The following is a 17,734-nucleotide window of genomic DNA, read 5'->3' as shown; positions in this document are numbered from 1 at the left end:
TCAGCCTAATTTGCCAATCTTCCACCTCTAAGCTGGGGAGGGGGGAGAGTGCAGGGGTTGGTGGTAGCTGGCAGACAGAGTTCCACCTCTGCTTCTGCCTTCACATGGTTTTGTCCCCTTCTGTGTCTTTCCCTCTTCTGTCTCCTGTACAAACACTTGTCATTAGATTTAGGGCCCACTTGGATAACCCAGGATGATCTTAACTCAAGATCCTTAATGATGCCCTGGCCAGGCTAGGCTGGTTCCAACGTCATCCCCATATGCCAAAGTTGTGGGTCTGATCCCTGGCCAGGGCACATACTAGAATCAACCAATGAGTGCATAAATAAGTGGAACGACAAATCAATGTTTTTCTCTTCTTATCTCTTCCTAAAACCAATCAATAATGAAAAAATAAAGATCAAAGATCCTTAACGGCATTATATCTGCAAAGACTGTTTTTCCAAATAAGGTCATATTCACAGGTTCCAGGGAGGAGGATGTGGCCATATCTTTTAGGGAACCACTGTTCAACCCACTACAGTTCCCCCAAAGCTATTGCTCTCCTGTGGACCTTTGCACATGCTGTTCCCTCTGCCTGAGATGCTCTCTGCCATCCCCCTCCCCTGAATTTTTAGAAGAGTTTATTTGAGCCTAAAGTGGTAACAGTTGCGGGGAAGCAAGATCTCAAATGCCACTTCTCCAGCCTAATCAGATCCTCATGGACTTCAGACTGAATGCAATGACTAATCTTCAGGGACACACAAGTGAAAGCCACAATGAGAAGCTACCTCACACCTGTTAGAATGGCCACTACCAGGAAGATAAGAGAACCACTGTGCACTGTCGGTGGGGATTCAAGTTGGTGTAGCCACTGTGGAAAACAGTATGGAGGGTCCTGAAAAAATTATAAATAGAACTACTTTATGATCCAGTGATTCCACATTTGGGTATATATCCAAAGAAAATGAAATCAGTATCTGAAAGGGATAACTGTACTCCCATGTTCATTGGCAGCATTACTCATTCACAAGAGCCAAGACATTGAGACAATCTCAGTGTCGACTGACAAATGGATAAAGATGTGAAATATAAGCTTTGCAGAGTGGCAGTATCGCAGTCAATGTTTGATCTCATATATGAATTCTAAAGAAGTCAAATTCATAAAACCAAAGAGTAAAAGGGTGGTTGCTGGTGTGGGGGAAATGGGATGTTGGTCAAAGAATGCGAGCTTCCATTTCAAAGATGAGTTAAGTTCTGGGGATGAAATGTACAGTGTGGTGACTAGAGTCAGTGATACTCTATTCTGTATTGTACTTGGAAACTGCTGAGAGCGTAGATCTTAAGTGTTCTCACCACCCACACAAAAGGTAATTATGTGAGCCAATAGATGTTTATTCACTTGATTGTGATAATCATTTCATAATGCATATGTATATATATATATATATATTTTGTATTTTTCTGAAGCTGGAAACGGGGATAGACAAGTCAGACAGACTCCCGCATGCGCCCGACCGGGATCCACCCGGCACGCCCACCAGGGGGCGACGTTCTGTCCACCAGGGGGCGATGCTCTGCCCCTCCGGGGAGTCGCTCTGTCGCCACCAGAGCCACTCTAGCGCCTGGGGCAGAGGCCAAGGAGCCATCCCCAGCGCCTGGGCTATCTTTGCTCCAATGGAGCCTCGCTGCAGGAGGGGAAGAGAGAGAAAGAGAAGAAGGAGAGAGGGAGGGGTGGAGAAGCAGATGGGCGCTTCTCCTGTGTGCCCTGGCTGGGAATCGAACCTGGGACTTCTGCACGCCAGGCCGACGCTCTACCACTGAGCCAACTGGCCAGGGCTGCATATGTATATTAAATCATTTTGTACACCTTAAAGAATCATTTTCTACAACGGAAATATATAATTTTATCTGTCAATCATACCTCAATAAAGCTGGAAAAAACACCATCAATGAAGACAGCATCGTCCTTGAGAAGATTCCTGCCACCTCTGTCTCTGTCTCTGTCTCTCTCTCTCTCACACACACACACACACACACACACACATGCTGGGTAGTGTGCCTTCTCTGGGCCCCAGAGTGCCCTGAGGTTCCTCTATTATTATAGTACATAACACCTTAGCTTCTATCTGTGTGTCTTTCAACCAGGGCTGAGCCTACCTCTCCTTTGCTCACAGACCCTCTATGGCTCCCTAGTGCTCTTAGAGATAAATTCCCAGCTTCTGCTGACACTTTGACTTTAGCTCAGTAAAACCCATTTGACTTCTGACCTGCAGAATTGTAAGACAATACACTTGTGTTGTTTTATCTAAGCCACTAACTTTTTGGTTATTTATTACAGCAGCTACAGGAAACTAATACACCTTTAACACACTCTATAAGGCCAAGTTGTCTGTTTTGGTTTGTTTGTTTTGAGAGAGAGAGAGATAGATAGAGAGAGAGATGAGAAGCATCAATACATAGTTGTATCACTTCAGTTGTTCATTGATTGCTTTTTATACTTGCCTTGATGGGGGTGAGGGGGGCTCCAGCAGAGCTAGTGACATCTTGCTCAAGCCAGCAACCTCCAGGTTTGAACTGGGGTCCTCAGCATCCCAGGTCGACACTCTATCCACTGTGCTACCACCCACCAGGCAGAGGCCAAGTTGTCTTGTTCATGTCTATTTCCCCAGCACCTAGAGTGGTGTATCATTCATAGCGGGCAATCAATAGATACCTGTTGATTGACTAAGTGGCTGCATCAACCAGTAGCTCCCACTCCCTGGATTGACATGATTGGCCCAGAAGTGGACACCTGACCCAGGCTGGCCAATCAAATTTTTGCGCTACTGGGCATTGCTAGCAGTCTGGGCTGGTGGGATACTGACCTGCTGCAGGTGGCTCCCGCTGATTCAAGAATTATAGGAATTGTCCTGACCATGCAGTGGCGCAGTGGATAGAGAATTGGACTAAGACACGGAGGACCCAGGTTTGAAATCCCAAGGTCACTGGCTTGAGAGTGGGATCATAGACACGACCCCACGGTCGGTGGCTTGGGCCCAAAGATCTCTGGCTTGAGGCTAAGGTCACTGGTTTGAGCAATGGGTCACTCGCTCTGCTGTAGCCCTTCTGCCAGTCAAGGCACATATGAGAAAGCAATCGATGAACAACTAAGGTGTCACAGCAAAGAATTGATGCTTCTCATCTCTCTCCCTTCCTGTCTGTCCCTCTCTGACTGTTTCTGTCAAAAACAAAACAAAACAAACAAAAAAAAAACACAAACTCCACTGCCCCAGGAATTATAGGAATTGCCTCCGTGGTAGAGTGTTGGCCCAGCATGTGGAAGTCCTGGTTCGATTTCCAGTCAGAGCACACAGGAGAAGCGACCATCTGCTTCTCCCCCCCCCCCCTTTTCCCCTCCCCAAGCCATAGCTTGAATGGTTTGTGCAAAGTTGGCCCTGGGCACTGAGGATGATGCCATGGCCTCCACCTCAGGTGCTAAAATAACTTGGTTGCTGAGCAACAAAGCAAGGGCTCCAGATGAGCAGAGTATTGCCTGGTAGGGGCTTGCTGTGTGGATCCTGGTCGGGGTGCAAGCAGGAATCTGTCTCTGCTTTACCTCCTCTCACTTAAAAAAAATTTATAGGAATTATAATCAGAATTAATAGGAAGGACATGAGGCAGCCCATGGAATCTGGGAGTGAGTTGTGGAACCACAGATGGGAACTATAGGCTTCCTGGGACTTCCCTCCAACTCACATTCATGTCTCTTCTGTCCAAACATGTCCAAATGTCCTGGGACCAGTAACGGACTTGGCCCAGTCTTAGTGAAATACTGACAGGAAGGTGCTCTTTTTCATTCACTCCAAGGCCAAAATCAGCCTCTAACAGCTAGCACTCTCATTAAGCACATCTAGTGTATTCACCACTGAGTCAACCCAATAGGTTGTAACTACTAGCTTTAGTTTATAGCTAAGCAAACTGAGGCTCAGAGTGGCCAAGAAACATTCCTAATATCACATGACTAAAAGACTTAAATGAAGCAGACCAGCAGAGATACAAGAAATCATGTGGGCCTGACCTGTGGTGGTGCAGTGGATAAAGCGTCGACCTGGAAATGCTGAGGTCGCCGGTTCAAAACCCTGGGCTTGCCTGGTCAAGGCACATATGGGAGTTGATGCTTCCAGCTCCTCCCCCATCTCTCTCTCCTCTCTAAAATGAATAAATAAAATAAAAATAGAGTATAAAAAAAAGAAAGAAATCGTGGCCCACAGAAAGCACCTGCTGGTTGAGGATAGCTTGATTGGTCTCAGCCTATCAGCCTCAGGTGCTAAAAATAGCTTGGTACTGAGCATCGGTTCTAGACAGGGTTGCTGGGTGGATCTCAGTGGGGTGCATGCGTGAGTTTATGTTCCCTCCTCTCACTTAAAAAATAATTAATAAAATAAAATAAAGTGAAAGCAAGCACCTGCCCTGGTTCCATGCCTGCATTCAGTTTCTCAGGACCCGAGGTACCTGGATGTGTATCTTGTTCTGTCTTCTCCAAGGTGTCTCTGTAGCTTTCCAGAAAATTCCCTTTTATCCTAAGCTAGTGTCAGTGGGTTCTTTGCATCAAAAAGAATTCTAAAACTAGTATGCTGGGGGAGCTCATGGGAACAGCTGACATGGTGGGAACATTTACACCATGGAAATTGGCACAAGTTCCTCACCAGGGCTCTTTATTCAGGAGAGCTATTGTGTTTTATTTTATACCAGCACACCGGATTCCAAGGCAAAGCATAGGCAGAGAATGTCAAAAAACAGGAGCTGCCTGATGGAGAAGAACAGAAGAAACAGGAAGCCCTGCTGTCCTGTCCTGGGCTTCTCAAAGTCCCCTTTATCTGTTTCACAAACACTGTGTTGTACTGAAGCCAGCCCACCAGGCTGCTGAATCACAGAACTAAAGTGACCTCCGAGAGACTAAAAGTTACTGCTCCCTCCCACCCTTAGAAGCAGAGCCAAGGTTGGTCAGAATTTATTTGAGGTCATGGAAACCAAAATAAGAGAAAAACTTCAGCCTTCTGGAGTCTGCTTGGAGTCCAATTCTTCTCCGTCCAAGATCAAGTGGGTGGCACTCAGGCGTCAGTCACCCATGGGCAGCCACAGGGCCTTGGTTCGTGCTGCCCGAAGCTCTAGCTCTGGGCCTGCCCCTTCAGCCTCCTGATTCCAGGCCCGTGGGAAGCCCATGTTCACCCACACGGGCTTCAGGTTTCCTGCTGAGGCCCATTCCACAAACTGGGAGCCCTGGCATGGAGACAGGGGACCGGTGTTTACTCCAGTTCTGTAACCAGCAGCTGCTTCCTTGGCAACAAGAACTATTACTGAGAAGGGACGTGAGGGCTTGACCTTGGCCCTGTGGCTGTAACGCTCAGCTCTTGGCAAGCAAACCTTCCAGATGTTGAGGGAAATGGGGCTGACCTTTGTGGCTAGGGAACTTCCTTCCAATGAGCAGCTCATGTTCCAGTGGGGCCTGAGGTTTTTGCTGACAAGGAGTCCCCAGGAAATTTAAAGAGGGTAGACTATGGGCTTCTAACTCTGTTGCTAGGATGTGGTCCTTAGCAATAGGTTGTCCAGTAAGATAAGGTCTTTGCGCTAGGTAAGTTCTCAGGCCCTTGTTGCTAAGCACATCCTCTTCCTTAGCAACTAGGGTGCTAAAGGGACAGGCCCTTCAGAACCTGGTTGGCAAGGAGTTTCCCCCCTTAGCAATGGAAGTTTGTTTTTTGTTGTTTTTTCTGTTATTTTTTTGTGGCAGAGACAGAGAGAGTCAAAGAGAGGGACAGATACGGACAAACAGACAGGAACGGAGAGAGATGAGAAACATCAATTCTTCGTTGCGGTTCCTTAGTTGTTCATTGATTACTTTCTCATATATGCCTTGACCGGGGGGGCTACAGCAGACCGAGTGACCCCTTGCTCAAGCCAGCAACCTTGGGCTCAAGCTGGTGAGCCGTGCTCAAACCAGATGAGTCCACACTCAAGCTGGCAACCTCAGGGTCTCGAACCTGGGTCCTCCGCCTGGTCAGGCTGCAATGGAAGTTTTAAGGGGGCAGAGCCATATTCTCAGAAAAAGAAGAGCCAGAAGATGTGAAAACAAAGGGTACCTGGGCAGATCCAAAATACCACAGGGCCTGGACATCCTGGTGCAAGGCCAGGCAGCGAGTCAGGTGGTCCCGATCTCCTGTCACCACGTTCACGAGGCCCCCTGGCAATAAGGTGGCTATATCCTAGGGGGCAGAGAGAATGGGCCATGCAGGGTTGGGAGGGAAGGAGTCTGAGACCCTGAGGGCAGTAGGGGCAGGGTAGTGAGCATCTGGGGCAGTGGCACGGGTCACCCAGAAGAAATGGGACTGCGGTTACGACTAGTGAAGGTTTGTGGTCTAAAGAACATGGTCACTGGATCTAGAGGAGTTGAAGACTTGGATTCTTGGACTGGGATTACCAAGGGGTGAGGAGGAGAGCCTCTCCCTGTAGGCCTTGGGCACCTATCATCTATCTGTTGCCCCAGGGGCTGCTGGAAGTAGCAGCAGGCAGGCAACCATACCTGGCAGACCTCCAAGGCGGGGATGGGACAAGTACCGCTGGGCACCAACACCAAGGTGTTACCATAGGCCAAGGCAGGGGCCAGTAGGGACACGAAGGCAAGCAGGGGCCACGTGTCTGGGCACACAATAGCCAGTACCCCCAGTGGCTCCCGAAGTCGGAGCACAGGGCCTCTCAGCTCAGCAACCTGCAGGGACAGGTGGGAGGTCATGGGTGTGGCAGAGGTACCTGACTGCCCTCCATTACCCGTCCCTTTCCTCCTCACATCCCATCTTCCCTTTTCCATAACAACTCCAATAACAATATAACCAGGTGATGGTTCAGAGACAGATGGCCAGGGTTCAAGCCCCAGCTCTACTATTTATTAGCTGTGTGATACCACACAAGTTACTTAACCTCTCTGGACCTTAGTTTCTCATCTTCAAGTAAGGATAATAATAGTACCTACCTCAGATATTTGCTGTTAAAATGAAATGAGCTAATGTGTGTAGAGGGCTCAGAATCTGGCCCATGGGTTTCTTTGTGTGTACATTAAAAATAACACTTTATAACCTGACCAGGCTGTGGCGCAGTGGATAGAGCGTTGGACTGGGATGTGGAAGGTCCCAGGTTCGAGACCCTGAGGTCGCCAGCTTGAGCGCGGGCTCATCTGGCTTGAGCAAAAGCTCATCAGCTTGGACCCAGGGTCGCTGGCTCCAGCAAGGGGTTTACTCAGTCTGCTGAAGGCCCGCGGTCAAGGCACATATGAGAAAGCAATCAATGAACAACTACGAAGTCGCAACGCGCAATGAAAAACTGATGATTGATGCTTCTCATCTGTCTCTATTCCTGTCTGTCTGTCCCTGTCTATCCCTCTGACTCTCTCTGTCTCTGTAAAAAAAATAAATAAATAAAAATAAAAACTGTTTATTAAAAAAAACAAAAACAAAAAAACCCCACTTTATAGCCTGACCAGGCAGTGGCGCAGTGGATAGAGCGTCAGACTGGGAAGCGGAGGACCCAGGTTCGAGACCCTGAGGTCGCCAGTTTGAGCACGGGCTCATCTGGTTCAAGCAAGGCTCACCAGCTTGAGTCCAAGGTCACTGGCTTGAGCAAGGGGTCACTAGATCTGCTGTAGCCCCCCGGTCAAGGCACATATGAGAAATCAATTGATGAACAACTAAAGAACTGCAACGAAGACTTGATGTTTCTCATCTCTCTCCCTTCCTGTCTGTCTGTCCCTCTCTCTGACTCTCCCTTGTCTCTGCCACAAAATAAAATAAAATAACACTTTATAACTGACGTTCACTACACTGCACATATTTTTTTTTATTTTTTATTTTATTTTTTACAGAGACAGAGAGAGTCAGAGAGAGGGATAGACAGGGACAGACAGGAACGGAGAGAGATGAGAAGCATCAATCATTAGTTTTTCGTTGTGCATTGCAACACCTTAGTTGTTCATTGATTGCTTTCTCATATGTGCCTTGACCGCGGGCCTTCAGCAGACCGAGTAACCCCTTGCTCGAGCCAGTGACCTTGGGTCCAAGCTGATGAGCTTTTGCTCAAGCCAGATGAGCCCGCGCTCAAGCTGGCGACCTTGGGGTCTCGAACCTGGGTCCTCTGCATCCCAATCCGACGCTCTATCCACTGCACCACCGCCTGGTCAGGCTGCACATATTTTAAAAGGATTTGATAAGTTTTGACATATGCATATACCCAGAAAACCACCACCACAATCAAGATCATAAAGTTCATCCCCAATACTCCTGTGCCCCTTTGTGGTCCTTCCCCCCAACGCCTACTTGAACCTTCTCTGTCCTCAGACAACCACTGACCTTTTTCTACCTATAGATTAAGCACTCTCTCTCTCTCTTTATATATACACACACACACACACACACACACACATATATACATATATTTTTTTTTGAGAGAGACAGAGAGAGACAGAGGGAGGGACAGATAGGGACAGACAGGAAGAGATGAGAAGCATTAATTTTTCGTTGTGGCACCTTAGCTGTTCATTGATTGCTTTCTCACATGTATCTTGACGGGGAGGACTACAGTAGAGCAAGTGACCCCTTGCTCAAGCCAGCGACTGTGGCTCAAGCTGGTGAGCCTTGCTCAAACCAAATGATCCCGCGCTCAAGCTGGTGACCTCGACCTCAGGGTTTCAAACCTGGGTCCTCTGCATCCCAGTCCGATGCTCTATCCACTGTGCCACCACCTGGTCAGGCTATATATATATTTTTTATTTTACTTAATTTTTAGAGAGAGGAGAGAAAAAGAGAGAGAGAGAGAGAGAGAGTAGAAGCTGGAAGCATCAACTCGTAAAAGTTGTTTACTGTGTGTGCTTTGACCAGGCAAGTCCAGGGTTTTGAACTGGCCACCTCAGCATTCCAGGTTGAATCTTTATCCCACTGCACCTCCACAGACCAGGCTAATCTGTATTTTCTAGAATTTTCTAGATATGGAACCACACCGTCTACGTCCTTTTCCATCTAACTTCTTTCGGTCAGCACAGTCGCTTGGAGGTTCACCTGTGTGGTGGTGTGTTCGCACCCTCTGATTGCCGAGTAGGATTCCATGAGGAGGTGCCATACTTTGTTTATCCACTAACCTACTGAGGGACATCTGGGTTACTTTGAGTTTTTACTACCATGAGAAATGCTGCTATAAACGTTTGTGCATAATTCCTATGTGGATATATGCTTCCACTTCTCTTGGGTTAAAACCTAAAAATTAAATTTATCGAGATAAGTACTCGGGACTCATAGCTGGGTTATATGATGAGTGTTTCACTTTTGAGGAAACTGTCAAACTGTCTTCCAGAATAGCTGTCCCGTTCAAATGCCCACTAGCAGGGTACAGAGCCCCAGTCCCTCTACACTGGCGACTGAGAATCCGGAGGGATATCTCAAGCGTTGAGGCCCCCTGAGGGGCAGGGCCGCTCAGCCCTACTGATGCTGGGCTCACCAGCCCAGAGCACCAGAGCCAGAAAGAGGCGCCCACAGAATACCTGACTGAAAACCAGCGGGGACTCTGCCGCTTGGGGAGAAGGAAGGCTGCTGGAAGCCCAGGCACCCTCTAACGGCCGGCACACAAACTCGCTCGCAGGCTCTTGCCCTGCGCTCCAGCGTGAGGACGGTGACTGAGTTGGTGTCATTCAGGGGAGACTGAGTAGTGTGGTTTCAAGGCAAGAACTGGAGAAATAGAGTCCAATGCCCCTGTGTTGTGTCCTCCTACCGCACAGCCCACAGGTGCCATCTTTCTCCGGGTCAAGCACTCCCCTCCATGGCATTAGCCTGATGAGCTGCAGTAGCTCCACCCTGAGGCCCCACCCTAACCAATTCAAGCAACCCAGAGGCTCTGCAGCAGCAGCAGCAACCAGCCCAGAGCACAGGGCAGTCCTTCTTTAAAAATTCTCAAGGAGGACCTGACCAGGTGGTGGCATCGGACTGGGATGCAGAGGACCCAGGTTCAAGATCCCAAGGTCGCCAGCTTGAGCGCGGGCTCATCTGGTTTGAGCAAAGCTCACCAGCTTGGACCCAAGGTCGCTGGCTCAAGCACGGGGTTACTAGGTCTGCTGTAGCCCTACAGTCAAGGCACATATGAGAAAGCAATCAATGAACAATTAAAGTGCCACAACGAAAAACTGATGATTGATGCTTCTCATCTCTCTCCATTCCTGTCTGTTTGTCCCTATCTATCTCCCTCTCTGTCTCTGTAAAAAAATTAAATTAAATTAAAAAAAAATTCTCAAGGAGGCCCTGGCTGGTTGGCTCAGCGGTAGAGCATCAGCCCAATGTGTGGAAGTCCTGGAGTGTTTTGAAGTCCTGGGTTCAATTCCCAGCCAGGGCACATAGGAGAAGTGCCCATCTGTTTCTCCACCCCTCCCCCTCTCCTTCCTCTCTGTCTCTCTCTTCCCCTCCCGAAGCCAAGGCTCCACTGGCCCAGGCGCTGAGGATGGCTCCATGGCCTCTGCCTCAGGCACTGGAATGGCAACAGGGCAATGCCCCAGATGGGCAGAGCATTACCCCCTGGTGGGCATGCCGGGATGTATCCCGGTCGGGCACATGCAGGAGTCTGTCTCTCTGCCTCCCACTTCTCACTTCAGAAAAATACAACAACAAAACAAAAATCTCAAGGAATTCTGGTAAAGCTCAAGGTGGAGGAGGGGTGGTGGTACCAGAGACACATAAACAGAAACTGAGTTGTTTGGCTTCAAGATGAGGCTGTCTCTCTGCATGGCCAACAGGTGCTACCTTTACTGTGTTAAGCACTCCACCCACTGGCCAAATCTTAATCTGCTTTAGCCTGGTGAACTCTACTAACTTCACCCTTATGACTCCTGGAGACCCTGACCCTCTGCATAGGTCTGAAGGCCCTGGGTGAGTGGCTGCTGGCATTGGTGTTCTCTGAGGGCTTTCACTAAGTGGCCTCAGAGCCAGCATTGGTGCTAAGTTTGAAATTGTATTAACCTGGTGAATACCGATCACACCAACGCATGACTCCGCAAGAAACTGACTCACACAACTCATGTACCACCTGAGGCTCTTTCAGAGGCTAAGCCTAAAGGACAATTTGCAAGTGGTGGCGGATCTCAGGGTGCCCTGGGCCTGGTACTGGTGGCAGCCAGCCTCAGCTCCCAGCTCGGCCCCTCCTACGTGCACCCTGGCCCAGCACAGGAAGGTACCAATCATGAATTGCTTTCTAGCTCTTAACAGGTAGCCCAGAGGTGGTCACAGGCAGCGTCTAACATTGACCTGCACTGGAGTCCCTCCCAAGAGGCCCCAAAACCAAGATATCTGGTGGCTGGCTTTGGACTACAACAGAGCACCACCTGATTAGCTCCACAAGTGGCACACCCAAAGGGAGGTCTCAGCACCAGACCTTGCTGTGGTGAATTCCACTTTGTGGGGTCAGCCCCCACACAGCTGCTTGTATATACTGTGGTTGTAGCCAATCCTCACAGCCAGCCACCCTGAGGGTCAACCCCACCCACAGACGTGCCAACAGCTATCAAAGCTCACCTACAACAGGAGGGCACACATAACCCATACAGGGGACAAACCTGGAGTACCAGGCTCAGGTGATCAGAGAGACTAAGCCATTGGGCTCCACAGGCCACCTATAACATAAAGCCACTCTACCAAGACTGGGAGATGCAGATCTACCTAATACACACAAAAAAACCCCCCAAAGATAGGCAGCCATCATGAGAGACAAAGAACCATGCCCAAATGAAAACAAGAGAAATCCCCAGAAAAATAACTAAATAAAATGGAGGCAAGCAATCTACCAGAATCAGAGCTCAAAACAATGGTTTTAAGGATGCTCAAGGGCCTGACTGGTGGTGGTGCAATAGATATTGACCTGGGATGCTGAGGTCTCGGGTTCAAAACCCCAAAGTCGCCAGCTTGAGCACGGGCTTAACTGGCTTGATCACAGGCTCACTAGTATGAGTGCCGGGTCGCTGGCTTGGTGTGGGATCAACAACAGGATACCATGGTTGCTGGCTTGAGCCCAAAGGTCGCTGGCTTGAAGCCCAAGATTTCTGGCTTGAGCAAGGGGACACTGGTTTGGCTGGAGCCCCCCGGACAATGCACATATAAGAAGTAATAAATGAACAACTAAAGTGCCACAACCGCCTGACCAGGTGGTGGCACAGTGGGTAGAGCGTCAGACTGGGATGTGGAAGGACCAGGTTCGAGACCCCGAGGTCGCCAGCTTGAGCGCGGGCTCATCTGGCTTGAGCAAAGAGCTCACCAGCTTAGACCCAAGGTCCCTGGCTCCAGCAGGGGGTTACTTGGTCTGCTGAAGGCCCACGGTCAAGGCACATGTGAGAAAGCAATCAATAAACAACTAAGAAGTTGCAACGCGCAACGAGAAACTGATGATTGATGCTTCTCATCTCTCTCCGTTCCTGTCTGTCTGTCCCTGTCTATCTCTGCCTCTGTAAAAAAAAAAAAAAAAAACAAACAAAAAAAAACACGCAAGTATATTAAAAAAAAAAAAAAAAGTGCCACAACCACAAGCTGATGCTTCTCATCTTTCTCCCTTCCTGTCTCTGCCTCCCCCCTCTCTCTTTTTTTTTACATGTTTATATATTTTTTGATTTCTTCATTTTAGAGAGGAGAGAAAAAGAGAGAAGGGGGAGGAGCAGGAAGCATCAACTCCCATATGTGCCTTGACCAGGCAAGCCCACGGTTTTGAACCTGCGACTTCAGCATTCTAGGTTGATGCTTTATCCACTGCACCACCAGAGGTCAAGCTCTCTCTATCTCTTAAAAAAAAAAGTTAGGGAGAACTTCAATAGCATAAAAGAGGTCATAGAATCCATAAAGAAGTAACAGTCAGAAATGAAGAATACATTAACTGAAATGAAGAATATACCAGAGGCCTGACCTGTGGTGGCACAGTGGATAAAGTGTCGACCTGGAAATGCTGAGGTCACCGGTTCGAAACCCTGGGCTTGCCTGGTCAAGGCACATATGGGAGTTGATGCTTCCAGCTCCTCCTCACCTTCTCTCTCTGTCTCTCTTTCCTCTCTGTCTCTCTCTCTCCCTTTCTCTCTCCTCTCTAAAATGAATAAATAAAAAAAATAAAAAAAAAAAAAGAATATACCAGAAAGAATCAACAGATTAGGTGAAGCAGAGAATGGAGTCAGGAATTTGGAAGACAAGGTAGCAGAAAACATCCACTCAAAGGCAAACAGAAAAAAGAATTTTAAAAATGAGGATCATTTAATGAACCTCTGGGACAACATCAAGCATAACAACATCTGCATCATAGAAAAGAGAGAACGAGGGATAGAGAGCCTATTTGAAGAAACAATGACTGAAAACTTCCTTAACCTGATGAAGGAAAAAGACATACAAGTCCAGGAAATGCAAAGAGTCCCAAACAAGATGAATCCAAAGAGGTTCACACCAAGACACATCATAATTAAAATGGCAGCCTGGCTGGGCGGTGGCGCAGTGGATAGAGCGTCAGACTGGGATGTGGAAGACCCAGATTCGAGACCCCGAGGTCACCAGCTTGAACGTGGGCTCATCTGGTTTGAAAAAAAAAAAAAATAGCTCACCAGCTTGCATCCAAGGTCAATGGCTTGAGCAAGGGCTTACTCAGTCTGCTGTAGCCCCACAGTCAAAGCACATATGAGAGGGCAGTCAATGAACAACTAAGATGCCACAACGGAAAAACTGATGATTGATGCTTCTCATCTCTCTCCGTTCTTCTCTGTCTGTCCCTATCTATCCCTCTCTCTGACTCTCTCTCTCTGTCTCTGTAAAAGAAATAAATAAAAAAAAATGGCAAAGGTTAAAGACAAAGAGAAATATCTTTTTTTTTTTTTTTGTATTTTTCTGAAGCTGGAAACAGGGAGGCAGTCAGACAGACTCCCGCATGCGCCCGACCGGGATCCACCCAGCACACCCACCAGGGGATGCTCTGCCCATCAGGGGCGTTGCTCTGTCGTGACCAGAGCCACTCTAGCACCTGGGGCAGAGGCCACAGAGCCATCCTCAGCGCCTGGGCCATCTTTTGCTCCAATGGAGCCTCGGCTGCTGCGGGAGGGGAAGAGAGAGACAGAGAGGAAGGAGAGGGGGAAGGGTGGAGAAGCAGATGGGTGCCTCTCCTGTGTGCCCTGGCCGGGAATCGAACCTGGGACTTCCGCACGCCAGGCCGACACTCTACCACTGAGCCAACCGGCCAGGGCCCAAAGAGAAATATCTTAAAAGCAGCATGAGAAAGACAGTTACCTACAAGGGAACTTCCATAAGACTGTCAGCTGATTTTTTTTTTAATTTAAAATTTTTTTTTTTTTTACAGGGACAAAGAGAGAGTCAGAGAGAGGGACAGATAGGGTCAGACAGACAGGAACGAAGAGAGATGAGAAGCATCAATCATCAGTTTTTTGTTGCGACACCTTAGTTGTTCATTGATTGCTTTCTCATATGTGCCTTGACCATGGGGCTACAGCAGACTGAGTAACCCTTTGCTTGAGCCAGCGACCTTGGGTCCAAGCTGGTGAGCTTTTGCTCAAGCCAGATGAGCCCATGCTCAAGCTGGCGACGTCGGGGTCTCAAACCTGGGTCCTCTGCATCCCAGTCTGACGCTCTATCCACTGCGCTACCACCTGGTCAGGCTGTCAGCTGATTTCTTAACAGAAATGTTTCAGGCCAGAAGGGATTGGCAGAAAATATTTAAAGTGACAGAAAGCAAGGACCTATAACCAAGACTACTCTACCCAGCAAGGCTATCATTTAAAATGGAAGAACAGAGGCTTGGCCACTTGGCTCAGTGGATAAGAGCATCAGCCCAGATGCAGATATCCCGGATTCATTCCTTGTTTAGGGCACACATGAGAAGCGACCATCTGCTTCTCTTACCCTAGCTCTCCCCCTTTTCTTCCTCTCCCCCTCTTGCAGCCAGTGACTTGATTCATGTGAGTTTTGGCCTCAGTTGCTTAGAGCATTAACCCCAGACAGGGGTTTCCAGGTGGATCATGGTTGGGGTACATGCAGGAGTCTGTCTCACTATCTCCCCTCTTCTCACTTGAAAAAAAAAATTAAAGATGAGATAAAGAGTTTCCCAGACAAGAAAAAGCTATTGGAGTTCATCACCACCAAACCAGTATTACATGAAATGTTAAAGGGACTTTTTTTTTTTTTTGTATTTTTCTGAAGCTGGAAACGGGGAGAGACAGACAGACTCCCGCATGCGCCCGACCGGGATCCACCCGGCACGCCCACCAGGGGCGACGCTCTGCCCACCAGGGGACAATGCTCCGTCCCTCCGCAGCGTCGCTCTGCTGCGACCAGAGCCACTCTAGCGCCTGGGGCAGAGGCGAAGGAGCCATCCCCAGCGCCCGGGCCATCTTTGCTCCAATGGAGCCTTGGCTGCGGGAGGGGAAGAGAGAGACAGAGAGGAAGGATGAGGGGGGGGGGTGGAAAAGCAAATGGGCGCTTCTCCTATGTGCCCTGGCCGGGAATTGAACCCGGGTCCCCCGCACGCCAGGCCGACGCTCTACCGCTGAGCCAACCGGCCAGGGCCAAAGAGACTTCTTCATGAAGGAAAAAAAAATCACACTCAACAGAGAAACTAAAAAACATTTCCCTTAAAATCAGGAACAAGAGAGGAATTCCATTTTACTGAAAGTCCTAGCCACAGTAATCAGACAAGGAGAAGAAATACAAGGCATTCAGACTGGAAAGGAAGAAGAGAAACTGTCACTATTTGCAGTTAACATGATATGATATATATAGAACCGTAAAGCTTCCACCAGAACCTACTAGGACTGAAAAATGAATTTAGTAAAGTACCAGAATACAAAATTAATACTCAGAAATTGGTTGCATTTTTAAAAAGTTTGTTTATTTATTTATTTATTTTTGTGACAAAGACAGAGAGAGGGACAGATAGACAGGAAGGGAGAGAGATGAGAAGCATCAATTCTTCATTGTGGCATCTTAGTTATTCATCGATTGCTTTCTCATATGTGCCTTGACTAGGGGGCTACAGCAGACTGAGTGACCTGTTGCTCAAGCCAGTGACCTTGGGCTCAAGCTGGTGAGCCTTGCTCAAACTAGATGAGCCCGCGCTCAAGCCAGCAACCTAGGCGTTTGAAATCTGGGTCCTCTGTGTCCCAGTTCGATGCTCTATACACTGTGCCACAGCCTGGTTAGGCCAAAAGTTTATTTATTGATTTCAAGAAAGAGGAGAGAGAAAAGGAGAGAGACAGACAGAAACATCGATCTGTTCCTATATGTGCCCTGACTAGGGATCGGAGCCACAACCTTTGTATATCAGGATGATGCTCCAACCAACTGAGCCATTTGGCCTGGGCTTGTCTGCATTTTTATACACCAATAATAAGCTTTTAGAAAAAGAAGCTTTAAAAAATCCCACTTACAATTGCACCCTCCCAAAAAAACTCTAAAAATAAATTTATCCAAGGATGTAAAAGATTTGTACTCAGAAAATTATGAGACACTGAAGAAAGAAAATAAAGAAGAGACAAGTAAATAGAAGCATATACCATATTCATGGATAGAAAAATTAACATTATTAAAATGTCATACTACCCAAAGCAATCTATTCAATTCGATCCCTATCAAAATACCAATAGCATTTTTTCAAAGAACTAGAACAAACAACCCAAAAAGTTATATGGATTGACAAAAGACCATGAATAGCCACAATCTTGAGAAAGAAGAACAAAGTTGGACGTATCATGCTACCTGATATCAAACTATATTACAAGGCTATAGTAATCAAAACAGCATGATACTGGTATAGTAACAGACATATAGATCAATGGAACAGAATAGAGAGCTCAGAAATGAATCCAAGCTTATAAGGTCAATTAGTATATGACAAAGAAGGCAAGAACATACAACGGGGTAAAAATAATCCATTCAATAAATAGTGTTGATAAAATTGTACAGATATAGCCTGACCTGTGGTGGCGCAGTGGGATAAAGCATTGACCTGGAACACTCAGGTCGCTGGTTCAAAACCTTGGGCTTGCCTGGTCAAGGCACATATGGGAGTTGATGCTTCCTGCTCCTCCTCCCTTCTCTCTCTCTCCTCCCTCTCTAAAAATCAATAAATAAAATATTAAAAAAAAAATTGTACAGATATATGCCAAAATATGAAACTAGACCACCTTCTTATACCACATACAAGAATAAACTCAAAATGGATTAAAAACTTAAATGTAAGACTCGAAACCATAAAACTCCTGGAAGAAAACACAGGCAGTAAGCTCTCTGACATTTCTCTTAGCCATATTTTTCCTGATATATCTTTTCAGGAAAGGGAAACAAAATAAAAAATAAACAAATGAAACTAAAAAGTTTTGCATATTGAAGGAAACTATCAACAAAATGAAAGACAACCTACTGTATGCGAGAACATATTTCCCAGTGATACATCTGATAAGATGTTACTATCCAAAATTTACAAAGAACTCATACAATTGAACATCAAAAAACCCAGCTAATTCAATTAAAAAGTAGGCACAGGGCCTGACTGGTGGTGGTGCAGTGGATACAATATAGACCTGGGATGCAGAGGACCCAGGTTCAAAACCTGGAGGATGCTGGCTTGAGCATGGGATCATCAAAATGACCCATTGGTTGCTGGCTTGAGCCCAAAGGCTGCTGGCTTGAAACCCAAGGTCACTGGCTCAGCTTGAGACCCCAGGTCA

The 17,734-nt window shown here is 47.4% G+C and overlaps 1 protein-coding gene across 1 annotated transcript in view; it reads right to left on the bottom strand.

Annotated features, from left to right (window-relative positions):
- Window positions 1-4,956: 4,956 nt before the first annotated feature.
- Window positions 4,957-17,734, bottom strand: part of ALDH16A1 (aldehyde dehydrogenase 16 family member A1) — a 29,790-nt gene continuing 17,012 nt past the window's right edge. Inside the window, exons 15-17 of the mRNA XM_066373975.1 lie at window positions 6,539-6,724; window positions 6,099-6,221; window positions 4,957-5,241 (exon numbers count right to left, since the gene is read on the bottom strand). Of these exons, the coding sequence (XP_066230072.1) occupies window positions 5,080-5,241; window positions 6,099-6,221; window positions 6,539-6,724 (471 nt within the window). The 3' untranslated portion in view covers window positions 4,957-5,079. The remainder of the gene's footprint in view (window positions 5,242-6,098; window positions 6,222-6,538; window positions 6,725-17,734) is intronic.

This window comes from Saccopteryx leptura, chromosome 3 (genome assembly GCF_036850995.1).
Source record: "Saccopteryx leptura isolate mSacLep1 chromosome 3, mSacLep1_pri_phased_curated, whole genome shotgun sequence".
Taxonomy (NCBI): domain Eukaryota; kingdom Metazoa; phylum Chordata; class Mammalia; order Chiroptera; family Emballonuridae; genus Saccopteryx; species Saccopteryx leptura.
This window is presented reverse-complemented; position numbering and strand designations above follow the sequence as displayed.